This window comes from Pelobates fuscus, chromosome 4 (assembly GCF_036172605.1).
Source record: "Pelobates fuscus isolate aPelFus1 chromosome 4, aPelFus1.pri, whole genome shotgun sequence".
Lineage (NCBI taxonomy): Eukaryota > Metazoa > Chordata > Amphibia > Anura > Pelobatidae > Pelobates > Pelobates fuscus.
Genome location: NC_086320.1, coordinates 281,693,629 through 281,706,079, shown reverse-complemented (window position 1 = coordinate 281,706,079; position 12,451 = coordinate 281,693,629). Strand labels below are relative to the sequence as shown.

The following is a 12,451-nucleotide window of genomic DNA, read 5'->3' as shown; positions in this document are numbered from 1 at the left end:
AAAGGTGAATTTAATACCGTGACTCAAAGGGAGCTTTAGGAATAGAAATCTGCATTCCTAACTCTACTGCATTCTACTAACTCTACTAACTCTTCTCCCCCCCCCTCCCCCAAACAAAAAATGTACTCACCATCTTTCCAGTGCCAATTCTCCCTTAGCTCTGCAGTGACCTCCTCCTTGCATGATGTAATCCTGGATAGGATGACGGTCCAATCGAATGCTCCCCATAGATGCTCTATGACTGATCGTAACGGCACTGTGCATGCAAGTGTGACATCACGGTATGCTGGGGTACGAGAGCCAGAAAGTAACAGTCCCGACTCTCCTACCCAGAGGAATGGAGGCGTGGCTTGAAGCCTTGCCTCCAAGCCTTCTAATTTTTAAAACCAAGTCATTTAAGGTCACAAAGGAAGGTGAACTACAATAGGCACTATAACAACTTCATAAAGAGGAAGTTGTTATAGTAAGTACAGTGTTCCTTTGATACATGAATTCTTATTATGGACATATCATAAAATATAATCTGTTGGAGGTTTTTATTGTAAGTTAGTCCTGATTTCCACAATTCATGGGCATGGGCATTTAGACTGGAAGAAAGAAGATTTCGACTAAGGCCAAGGAAAGGTTTTTTTTTACTATAAGAACAATAAGGCTGTGGAATTCTCTGCCTGAAGAAGTGGTTTTATCAGAGTCCATACAGATGTTCAAACAGCTACTAGATGCATACTTGCAAAAACAGAATATTCAAGGATATAAAATTTCAATGTCGGGTAATAGCTGTGGCGAAACCAACCTCGCCACTGGGCCCTGGAGAAGCCTGTTTGCTAGCCTCCTACCTGCTGACTATGGCCCCTGGGTTATTTGGGGCATATTGTACTGTATATTGCTGCTACTGGCCCTTTTAACAGCATCTATGGACATATTGGGACTTTTGGGACTACTGTCCCTTTAAGACTGTGATACATATTCTAGTGTACTGCCTGTAATATTATATGTGTATTAAGTTTAACCTGGGATATGTATGCAGCATTCCTCTGATTGTTCGGTAGAATCACTCCATTTATTATATTGAGTGAAACTACCGAACAACCAGACCACCCAGGAATAAGTGTGCCTCCAATTACAGTTTGCAACAATGTTGCAAACGGGTAATTGGCAATCAGTGTAATGTATTCTTTGTCCTCTGGGTGGCCGCCATTCGGGAAACAAACACGTGGCGGCGGCCATCTTAAACTACCGAACAGCGGTGTTTTGCCGTCGAGTGTCTGGAACTAAAATCGGACACTTGACTAGGCAAACACCGCTGAGACCTCCATACTTCCAGAAATTCGTATGGAAACTACCGAATGACCCGCCGTTCGGTAGAAAGAACCCCATAAACAAGGGAATTCATTCAAACCCTCTCCAGGCTCTATAACACAGGCAATTCGCCTGTTTTCATTCCCTTGTTTGTGACCGACCGCAGGGCCAAAATGCATGGAACTGTTTTCGGATACTTTACCCATGCGGTCGGTCAAATCTTTGGAACCCCATATCTCACGAACCATTCATCCGAATTACTTGAATTTTGGATATGTTGTCCCCCTGAATAAGGGCTATCCAGCGATGCTGGATTTAAAGGTGTACCCCCGGGTTTTGGGGTACATACAGAACTTGGCTGAAAAAGTGTACCGGATAATTGAGTTTAATGTTATCTGAGGGGAGGGGATGTGTGGGCTGAACCATGTATGTGATTGGTTATTTTATGCCTCCCCCTGGGTGTGGCCTGTATGTGGATTAGTGTAATAAAAGCCAGGCTGGATGAGCCAGTCCAGAGTTCCTGTTTTAACCTCAAAGTGATGTGTCGTCTCATTATTGGGGGAAGGATTTATTGTATGCTGTTCCAGTTGACTGCTAGGAGTACAAGCCTATTCGTATGGTTCCTATTCAATGGTCTACAGCATTCATACGCTTGGGAGAATTTAAAGGTTTCTCGGATTCGGTGATTGTGGTGTCTGCCAGAGTGCTTGGAGTCCTCAGGAAACGCTAGGAGCATCCATTAACGGAGGTACCCGGTCGGGGTGCCAGGCGATCCGTTACATTGGTGGCAAGCGGTGGGATGGCGTCCTAGTGTGAGGTAAAGCAGCTCAGAGACACTGTTTGGATTTACAAATTGAGGGCAACGCTAGCAGTCGTGCAGCGCCCCTGGGAGCAGACAAGTATGGAAGGTTCTGGCTCTGGAGATGATTGGCTGGCCGAGGTGAGGCAGCGAGTGGCCGAGTATGGGGATGATATACCCATGGAGACACGCCGGGTGATCTGGAACCAGGTCATGGCTGAGCGAAACACAAGGCTGGACCGAGAATTCCGGTTGGCGAAAGAGAGGAAGTATGCTCAGCAGCAGGAGCGTTACAGCAGCCGAGTAGAGGCTGCATCCGAGGAGGTTAGCCGTCTTTCCCTGAGGCGGCGGGAGGAACCCGAAGTGGAGGTCCTCATAGACTGGTCCTGTGAGGAACCACAACAGGCAGGTAGAGATGGGACCAAGGTCTCTCCACCGGGATGCTGGGCAGCCGGCCCAGATCCCCAGCAGCAGCCAGAGTTGCCAGGTGGGGAAGCAGGTGGCCCTTACTCACAAATGTTGAGGGGCCTCACGGATTGGTCCTGGGAAGACCCACAGATGGCAGGTGGAGATGGGACTGCGGTCTCTCTACCGGCCCTACAGGGATGCTGGGCAGTCGGCCCAGATCCCCAGCGGCAGTGTGCGTTACAGGGAGCTGAAAGTGCCGTTCTTGCTCCCCAGCGGCAGTCTACGGTGCAGGGAGAGGAGCCCGTTATCCCCTCTCCCCAGCGGTTGAAGGTGTGTAAGGGAGAGGAGTTTGTTATTCCCTCTCCCCAGCGGCAGCACAGCTCACCAAGGGGAGACAGTAAGCCCCTCACCAGCGCAGATGGGACCGTGGTCTCTGCGCCCTGCCTACAGGGAGTACAGAGGGTCAGCCCTGCTCCCCAGCGGCTGAAAGTGTGTAAGGGAGAGGAGTTTGTTACCCCCTCTCCCCAGCGGCAGCTTAGCACACCAAGGGGAGACAGTAAGCCCCACACCAGCGCAGATGGGACCGTGGTCTCTGCGCCCAAGTTACAGGGAGCTGAAGGGGCCGTCCTCCCTCCCCAGCGGCAGTGTGATTTGTTGGGAATTGGGAGCCCAGTCTCCATTCCCCAGCGGCAGAGTATCCAGCAGGGAATGGAGAGCCCAGCCCCCTTTCCCCCTCAGCAGGACTCTGTGCTGGGAGGAGAGACAGTCGGTCTCCCTCCGCAGAGACGTGAAGTATGTATGGGAGAGGAGATTGTTACCACCTCTCCCCAGTGGCGGATCATTAATGTACAGGGAATAGAGAGCCCAGTCTCCATTCCCCAGCGGCAGAGTGTTCTAATGGGAGAGGAGCTGGTTACCACCTCTCCCCAGCGGCAGCTTAATGTACCAGGGGGAGACTGTAAGCCCCACACCTGTGCAGATGGGACAGTGGTCTCTGCACTTCCAGCACAGGGGGTAGGGACGGTCGGTCCTGCCCCCCCACGACAGGGCTGTTTAGCCAAAGGGGAGACAGTCGGTCTCCAGCAGCAGAGCTGTGTAACTCAAGGGGAGACAGTCGGTCTCCAGCAGCAGAGCGGTGTAACTCAAGGGGAGACAGTCGGTCTCCAGCAGCAGAGCTGCGCAGCTAAAGGGGAGACAGTCGGTCTCCAGCAACCAGGCTCCAACCAGACTACTCCTGTAGTAGTGCTGGCACCAGGGCAGAGTACCGCTGGTCTCTGCCCACTCAGCAACCCACCAAAACAGCCTACCAGTCCCCCACACAGCCGGGGTGAGGCACCTGGACCTGGACAAGTTTTTCCATTACTCAGGTGTAGTAACCATTCATTGTGGGTGGACTGTACTGCTGTTTCTGTTTTGTGGGTGGGCTGCTGGACTAACAAGGGCACTGACCGGCAAGAGGTCAGGTACCCTGTTAGTATGTTTGGAAAAGGGGAGAAATGTGGCGAAACCAACCTCGCCACTGGGCCCTGGAGAAGCCTGTTTGCTAGCCTCCTACCTGCTGACTATGGCCCCTGGGTTATTTGGGGCATATTGTACTGTATATTGCTGCTACTGGCCCTTTTAACAGCATCTATGGACATATTGGGACTTTTGGGACTACTGTCCCTTTAAGACTGTGATACATATTCTAGTGTACTGCCTGTAATATTATATGTGTATTAAGTTTAACCTGGGATATGTATGCAGCATTCCTCTGATTGTTCGGTAGAATCACTCCATTTATTATATTGAGTGAAACTACCGAACAACCAGACCACCCAGGAATAAGTGTGCCTCCAATTACAGTTTGCAACAATGTTGCAAACGGGTAATTGGCAATCAGTGTAATGTATTCTTTGTCCTCTGGGTGGCCGCCATTCGGGAAACAAACACGTGGCGGCGGCCATCTTAAACTACCGAACAGCGGTGTTTTGCCGTCGAGTGTCTGGAACTAAAATCGGACACTTGACTAGGCAAACACCGCTGAGACCTCCATACTTCCAGAAATTCGTATGGAAACTACCGAATGACCCGCCGTTCGGTAGAAAGAACCCCATAAACAAGGGAATTCATTCAAACCCTCTCCAGGCTCTATAACACAGGCAATTCGCCTGTTTTCATTCCCTTGTTTGTGACCGACCGCAGGGCCAAAATGCATGGAACTGTTTTCGGATACTTTACCCATGCGGTCGGTCAAATCTTTGGAACCCCATATCTCACGAACCATTCATCCGAATTACTTGAATTTTGGATATGTTGTCCCCCTGAATAAGGGCTATCCAGCGATGCTGGATTTAAAGGTGTACCCCCGGGTTTTGGGGTACATACAGAACTTGGCTGAAAAAGTGTACCGGATAATTGAGTTTAATGTTATCTGAGGGGAGGGGATGTGTGGGCTGAACCATGTATGTGATTGGTTATTTTATGCCTCCCCCTGGGTGTGGCCTGTATGTGGATTAGTGTAATAAAAGCCAGGCTGGATGAGCCAGTCCAGAGTTCCTGTTTTAACCTCAAAGTGATGTGTCGTCTCATTATTGGGGGAAGGATTTATTGTATGCTGTTCCAGTTGACTGCTAGGAGTACAAGCCTATTCGTATGGTTCCTATTCAATGGTCTACAGCATTCATACGCTTGGGAGAATTTAAAGGTTTCTCGGATTCGGTGATTGTGGTGTCTGCCAGAGTGCTTGGAGTCCTCAGGAAACGCTAGGAGCATCCATTAACGGAGGTACCCGGTCGGGGTGCCAGGCGATCCGTTACAATAGCTGCTTGATCCAAGGATAAATCTGACTGCCATCCTGGGGTCAAGAACGATTTTTTTCCCTAGTTTGTTGCAAAATTGGAAGCGCTTCAGACTAGGTTTTTTGCCTTCTTTTGGATCAACAGCAAAAAACAAATGTGAGGAAGGCTGAACTTGATGGACGCAAGTCTCTTTTCAGCTATGTAACTATGTAACTAACTACAAATCCCTTTAAAAACAAAGATGAAAAACATATTTTGATCGTATATAAATGAACACATGTAGAAAGTTTGAATTTACTATAAAAGCTGTGTAATTTGGCATTATCAACTTGTTTTAAACTAAAACGTGTATATTTCAGAGAAGACTGGAGGCTAACAGATTATTCTCCGTTGTTATTTTCTGGTCACTAACCATGCATTCAGTTGACAATTTTTGGTGGGTTGGGGACTGATAAACAAGATGTGCCTCTTTCACCTATTGGGGACTCAATGAAATAACATGAGAAACCAATTTTGGCCAAGGGTTAAAAATCACTGATTTCAACTTCTCACACTGTTATAATGCTAACACTCAGAACACATTTATTACATTAGTAATATTAAAGGGACACCATAGTCACCACAACAACTACAGCTTAATGTAGTTGTTCTGGTGAGTATAATCATTGCCTTCAAGCATATATATGCAAACGGCAGTGTTTACATTTCTCCTAGGGACACCTCCAAGTGGCCACTCCAGATGGAGATACTTCCTGGGGCAGTGCTGCACAATAGGCACCACTGCCATTCAGCGTCTCCACGCTCTGCATGGGGATGCTGAATTTTCCTCATAGAGATGTGTTGATTCGATGCATCTCTATGAAGAAGTGCTGACTGACCTAAACAGTGTTTGGCCCCGCCCCCATCCCGCCTCCTTGACGATTTCAGCCAATCCAATGCTTTCCCACTGGATTGGCTAAAACACTGGATTGGCTAAAATTCGGCAATTCTGATGATGCCATCAAGGAGGCTGATCGGGGCTGGGCTGGGAAAAAGGTGAGTTTTAATTCCTTTTAAGGGGGCTAAGCGGGGGCAAGCCACTTCAATGGTGGGTTTAACACTATAGGGTCAGGAATACATGTTTGTGTTCCTGACCCTATAGTGTTCCTTTAATGCATTCTTTTTCTTTAAATACCCTTTTAAAAAAACAAAAAATATAAACTGAGGTTTATTCACTTAACAGTGAATTTAAAAAGATAATTACAAACCGTACAGCCACATTTAGATAACAATTGCTTGCTATTTTAGCCTACATTTGGCTAGTTAGGTTTCAATTCACTACAATTAAGCATTTAACAAATAAACTCCAACTATGACACAATATTTAAATATAAAGTTGGGAATTCCCATTAATCTGTGACCATAATTTAATATATATCCCAGGATATAATTGAAGACAAGATAACTACCAATTATATTATCATTGGTAAAACACTTTTTGAGTAAATATCTTGCAAAATTTTAAGTTATCCAGCCATAATTTTTTTTATTTGTTTTGCAAACGCTGCGATGTTGCTTATAATTTCATGGACATAATACTGGTATATACAACTGAATATATTTGCCCTAAAGTAAATACAGCTGTATATGAATATCATATATAAATATAGCACGAAAAGTTTTCCTATGTGTTGGGGAAATTATAGTATTTAAATGGGAATTACCCCAAGACTCTTCTTGGCTCTTGGCTCACTTGAGACAATTTAACAACCAACTTGTCAAAAATCCCCTATAATATTTTGAAAATCAGGGTGTTTTTTTTTTTTGTTTTTTTACTAGATTATTTCCTGGTGATTATTTATGTAACAATCTTTGCCAAAACTATCAGTAATTAATTTGTGCATAATTGTTGCTGCTTATATTACAATGGCACTGCAAACAGGCATCCCAACTGTGCTGATTTTGTTTGGGGAATTTGGGGTCCTGTCCCACCATTCCAACTTTGTTTGGCGATACCAGGTAATTATCTCCAGAAAGCATAGCCCTTCAGCATCATTTGACACACTGTGATCAGACAACTAGAACCATGCAGACAAAGTCTGCCCTGCATTCACGCCAGGCCGATCTGATCTGCCCCGTATTATCCAGTCCATTTGTGTCCTGCATCATGGGAAGCTGAGATTGGGGAGTATGCTGCAAATACCACAAAATGTGTATGGCAACCTCTGAATTTTGCAAATATCCAACATTCTAATGGGTTTGGGAATCGCATGGCTAAAATGGGAACATTTTTTTTAGGCATATTTTTAATGAGCGTAGTAGATGTAAATTAGTGGTGAGATTAAACACATTTTGATCCTTGTTTTATATAATTGTGTTTCATATAATCCTGAGGATTTGTTATGCCTTCGGCATAGTTTACTTTTTACCATTTCCTATATGTACTGCTTTCTAGCAAAGAGCAGAACCTTCATGATATAACCAATGACACTTCCAAAGATTTGAGCATGGAAAGTGTAAATCGGAAAAAGAAGGCACACTCATATTCATCTACTGATGAATTCACCCCATGACAGGTTTATCTTTAAACCATAGATCAAGTATGCAGTGAAAAGTAGAAGTTATCCAGGAAGAGAGAACACCTGTACGTTTTTGATCACTTTGCGTCCTGCGCACAACTAATCTGTCAGCATAGACACACTAAATTAGGCACTACCTTACAGAGCGCAGCTCTGGGTATCAGGTTATTAAAGGGGTATTCTATGCACCATAAACACTACAGTTCATTATAGTGGTGAGGTTTTGTGGGTGTTTAAACCGTATCTAAGCAACAAGCAAGGAGCTGGGTATAAGGTGCGGGAGATGCACCCAAAGGCCCTTTGCATCATGCCCACTAAATTGGCCTGCAGTGATTATAGCAATTAGAATCTCTTTTTACTGGTGTTAAAGAGATCACAAAACCACAACAGTTTATTGCAGTGTTTATGATACAAAAGGTTATGGATGCAGTGCATTTTGCTTTTATAAAACCATTTTCAAGTGGTTTAATTAAAAAATAAATAAATAAATAAGAGATTTTAGACACCCGATTCCGGCCTGATTATTTTGCACAAACTGTGGAAAGTGAAACAAAGGGCATGGTCTTTGAATGTCTGTATTGTTATCAAAACAGCTGAGATGGGATTAACGAAAAACTGAGTTTAGGCACTGTACCCATTACCTCCATGGACCATGAACTGAAGCTGTAGCGGCTATGCTGCCTATGTCCCTTACTCACTTTAATTTGGAAAACCCCCTCCTAAATTTTCCGAAACAATATAATCCGTTATTTATTTACCCTTAGATTCCTTATAATTGACACTTATCTTATCCTATATATTTCTTGTTAATAATTACTGAGCTTCTATCCATTTCCCCCCCCACCCCACCCTAAAATGTATACATACTATATCTTGACAACCGGTTCCTCAATTGTAAAATGTATTTAGTAACCATTCTAGTTCGATGTATTAACATATGCTAAAATTATTTCTGCAATGCACCTTTGTAAGATTATTCCCAGTAGTAAAAGTGATCTGCATTACACTGGGGAAGGCAGTAGTTTTACAATAAACAATTTATTTGAATGACGGCCTGAGGCCTGAATTATATAATGTGCCTTAAAACACCCACTGGGACCCACTTGAAAAAGCATAGGGACACAATTCTTGTAACATGACCTTAGCTCCTGTATCAAAAAATACAGAGACCAAGATATTGAAAGCACCTATTTTGATCCAGTATTGTATTGCTTTTTTTGGTTTGACTAAGTTGGGCACCATGACTTTTTGCATGGCGGAAATTGAAGTTTCAAAGCAAACACACGGAGCACTTACAATTTTTAAAGGTGCAAAGTGTTGCTTCAGCATCTTACCTATTTTCCAGTAGTGTCATGCACACCACCTCTCTCACGCCAGGGTTGCTTGCCTTGTCCAGGCTACAGTTTTGAAGATTCCAAGAGGCCAGCCTGAGGACAGGCTTCCCTTCCCTGACACCTCCAAAAATCTCCACAGTTGGGCGAGTAGAGATTAGTTGGGTTGGTCCGCCAGGTGGAAAGTCTAAGTCCTCACTCTGTAGACTCAGTGAAGTAGGGCTAGGATGAGGCTTGGCCATGAAATGTAGCCCTCCATTGGTATGTGTGGATGGCGGTCGAGATCTCTGTACATAGACCTGGTGCCTGATCTTATCCAAGAAAGAAATTGTAACAGATTCCACCTTGACCAAGTCCTCAATGCTCTTTAACGGGCCATGTTGGCTGCGATATTGGACAATGTCTTGTGCCATCTCCTCTGTAATTCCCCTGAGGCACAAAAGCTGGGGAGCAGTGGCAGTATTAATGTTCACCCTTGTTGCACTTAAGTGCTGGCCATGGTGCCCATGTTCTAAGTCCTTCTTCAGCGAGTTGGGTGAATGTTGGGCAGAGCCACTTTTGCTACTGACACAGATTTCAAATTTAACCTGTTCCAACTTGGCAGCACCAACCCCACTGACCAGTGCAAGGTCCTCCACCTTCTTAAACCCTCCAATGTACTCCCTGTACTCCACTATGTTCTGTGCCACCTGCCTGGTCACCCCTGGAAGGGTCATTAGTTCCTCCTCAGTAGCTGTATTGATATTCAGCCTCTCCTGACTCACCAGGATGTTGCTGAAGTTGCAGGCTGCACTGTACTTGCGGTTCTTCTGACATAGATCAGATGGGTCCTTAGGGATAGACCTATGGCACCCAAGATTGCCCCCCATCCTCAAACCCCACCAATAAAAACAACTAATAATAATAAAATGTAAAAACTACAAAAAATCAAACAAAAACAGCAGCAGCAGCAGTAAGCAGCAAGTGTTTTCCCCTACAATTCTAAAATAAGAATTGTAACATTAACAATAAAATATTATACAAATATATAATTCCAAAGATTCCAAGTGCAGCGTATATCGCTACGAAGGTATGCATGGACAGACACTATAGGGCACTGAGATAATGTAAATATCCATGTACAAACAGGCATAGCACTACATCACAAGTAGATGCGTCGTTTGGATAACCCCACGAGTACTTGGTACTATTGACAGGAGGATGTCAGGCTGTGGTATCTTGTGAGCACCAATGGCGGGTGGCAGTGGTTGGTCCACACTGGTCCGGGGTAGTGATGGTGATTGAAGCATCCCCTGTTTGCAGAGTGCGGCTCCACTTCTTCCCCAGCCCTGCTTGTCCCGGGCTGCTTCCTCCACTGAGTGCCTGTGTTACAGAGCTCCGAGCACATGATCCGCCTCCCCCCTGATCCTGGCACCTCCCCGCTGCTCAGCCAGCTCCTGCCTCCCCTGCCCTGCTCTGAGCATTTAAATGCCTCACCTCTGCTGCCTTCCTTCCGCTCCCTTCATGCTATCACTCCTATTCCTCCCTTTGCAGCCTTTACTTCCTTTTTAACTCACCATACCGCTCACTTATTTTTTTTTTTCATTTTTTCAGCACTTACTCAATATGACATCCCTCCCACTATTTCAGCACACCATGTCACTTGTGACTATATAAATGTTTAAATACATTATCAACATGTCTCCTCCTGCTCTGATCATTGCCATTCCTCACTTGATTGCCCCACACTATATAGTGCTTTAAATAAGCCTTTAGTTGTTTCTGTATGATCTCCCTTCCAATCTTATTTTAATTATCTCTTAGCTGAGTGTCCAAGGATGGCTATCAAAGCATCATTGGAGTTGCAGTTCTGCAATGACCAAGGGATGCCTTTTTGCCACCAATGTTGCAGAGCATATGCACAGATAGCTCATTGGACCTGAGCTGCTGAGGAACCTCTCGGTAATGAGAAGTGCATTGCTGTTCTCGGCTTCTTTAACCCCTTAAGGACACATAACGTGTGACATGTCATGATCCCCTTTTATTCCAGAAGTTTGATCCTTAAGGGGGTTAAAGGCAGGGTGTCTGTCATAGTTTAACAGGTTCATCCCTCCCAGTAATATGGAGTTTCATGCCCACAGATAGGTGGCCACAGTAGTGACAAAATGACACACTGCCCTTTTGCTTGCTCTGATCTCTCGATCATACACTAGTACTCTCAGTGTTTAGTTCCCTTTCTCCAGACACAAAACTTGAGACTCCCCCTGCCGCAGCGTCTGATGAGTTGCAATGCACCAGTCGTAGCTAAACAGACCCTGTTATATCTGCAATAGCCCTAGGGTTAAAACCTCTGCTTTATAAAGCCTCTCAATAACACTGTTAAAATCTGCGTAATATTTAAATTGTGTATTGTGTTTTTAAAATTCAAGCTTCATACAATTATATTTTGTCAAACAAGATGCCTTAAAAACATGAAGCTTGTTTCTATTTTTACTTTAAATTTTACAACATAAACTCAAATGATGTAGGGACTGTGGAGTATAGAAAACCATGACAGACACGCACTAAATTACTTTGGTACATCCATTATAATGACAAATATGTACAGTTTTTTTTTGTTTTTTTTTTACCAAACTTCAAATTGTTGTGAATTATAATCCAAATGATAATAATGAGGCTGGAATAGCCAAGCTATTGCTATAGATAAGATTACTATTTTTATCTATATTTTTCTATTCAGATTTTAATAACAACCCATGAGACAGCATACATAACTAATACCGCTGAGGTTTGGAGACAAAATAAACTCCAGGACTGAATGTCACATAGACAGTCACACACAAAGACACACTTGCTAGAGCTCCCTTTTCAGATGCTGCCATGGCTGTCCCCATAAATGATGTCATTCTCTCATTACTGGTATGCTGAGTACTAAGGAGAAAGGGATATGGTCTCCCCATTCGTCACCTTATCTGTCATATCAGTAAGGAAGAGTTGCAAACTAGTGAGTTAATTTAATCTTAGGCAACCTAGAACAAATCATAAAAGCCATGTGTAAAATCAGTTTACACATAGCTTTCATTATTTGTTGCCCAAAGCACTGGAGGTGGAGGGGCAGTGAAAAGTAAGGACCTTACCAAAGGTAGGGATCATACCCCCTGCGCCTTGTCCATTGAGCGGTTAACCCGCTCAATAAAATGTGAGTAAGTTTCACCTTTTTTTTCTCCTGCTTCAGTACATACAGAGAACACTATTCTTTGTTTTGCTTTTTCTTTTGAGTCTTACTGCTGCCATACT

At 44.3% G+C, this 12,451-nt stretch overlaps 1 protein-coding gene across 1 annotated transcript in view; it reads right to left on the bottom strand.

Moving 5' to 3' along the window:
- EEPD1 (endonuclease/exonuclease/phosphatase family domain containing 1) overlaps positions 1–10,607 on the bottom strand; it is a 124,630-nt gene extending 114,023 nt beyond the window's left edge. The window contains exon 1 of the mRNA XM_063452150.1: positions 9,179–10,607. Within this exon, the coding sequence (XP_063308220.1) occupies positions 9,179–10,044 (866 nt within the window). The 5' untranslated portion in view covers positions 10,045–10,607. The remainder of the gene's footprint in view (positions 1–9,178) is intronic.
- Positions 10,608–12,451: the final 1,844 nt, after the last annotated feature.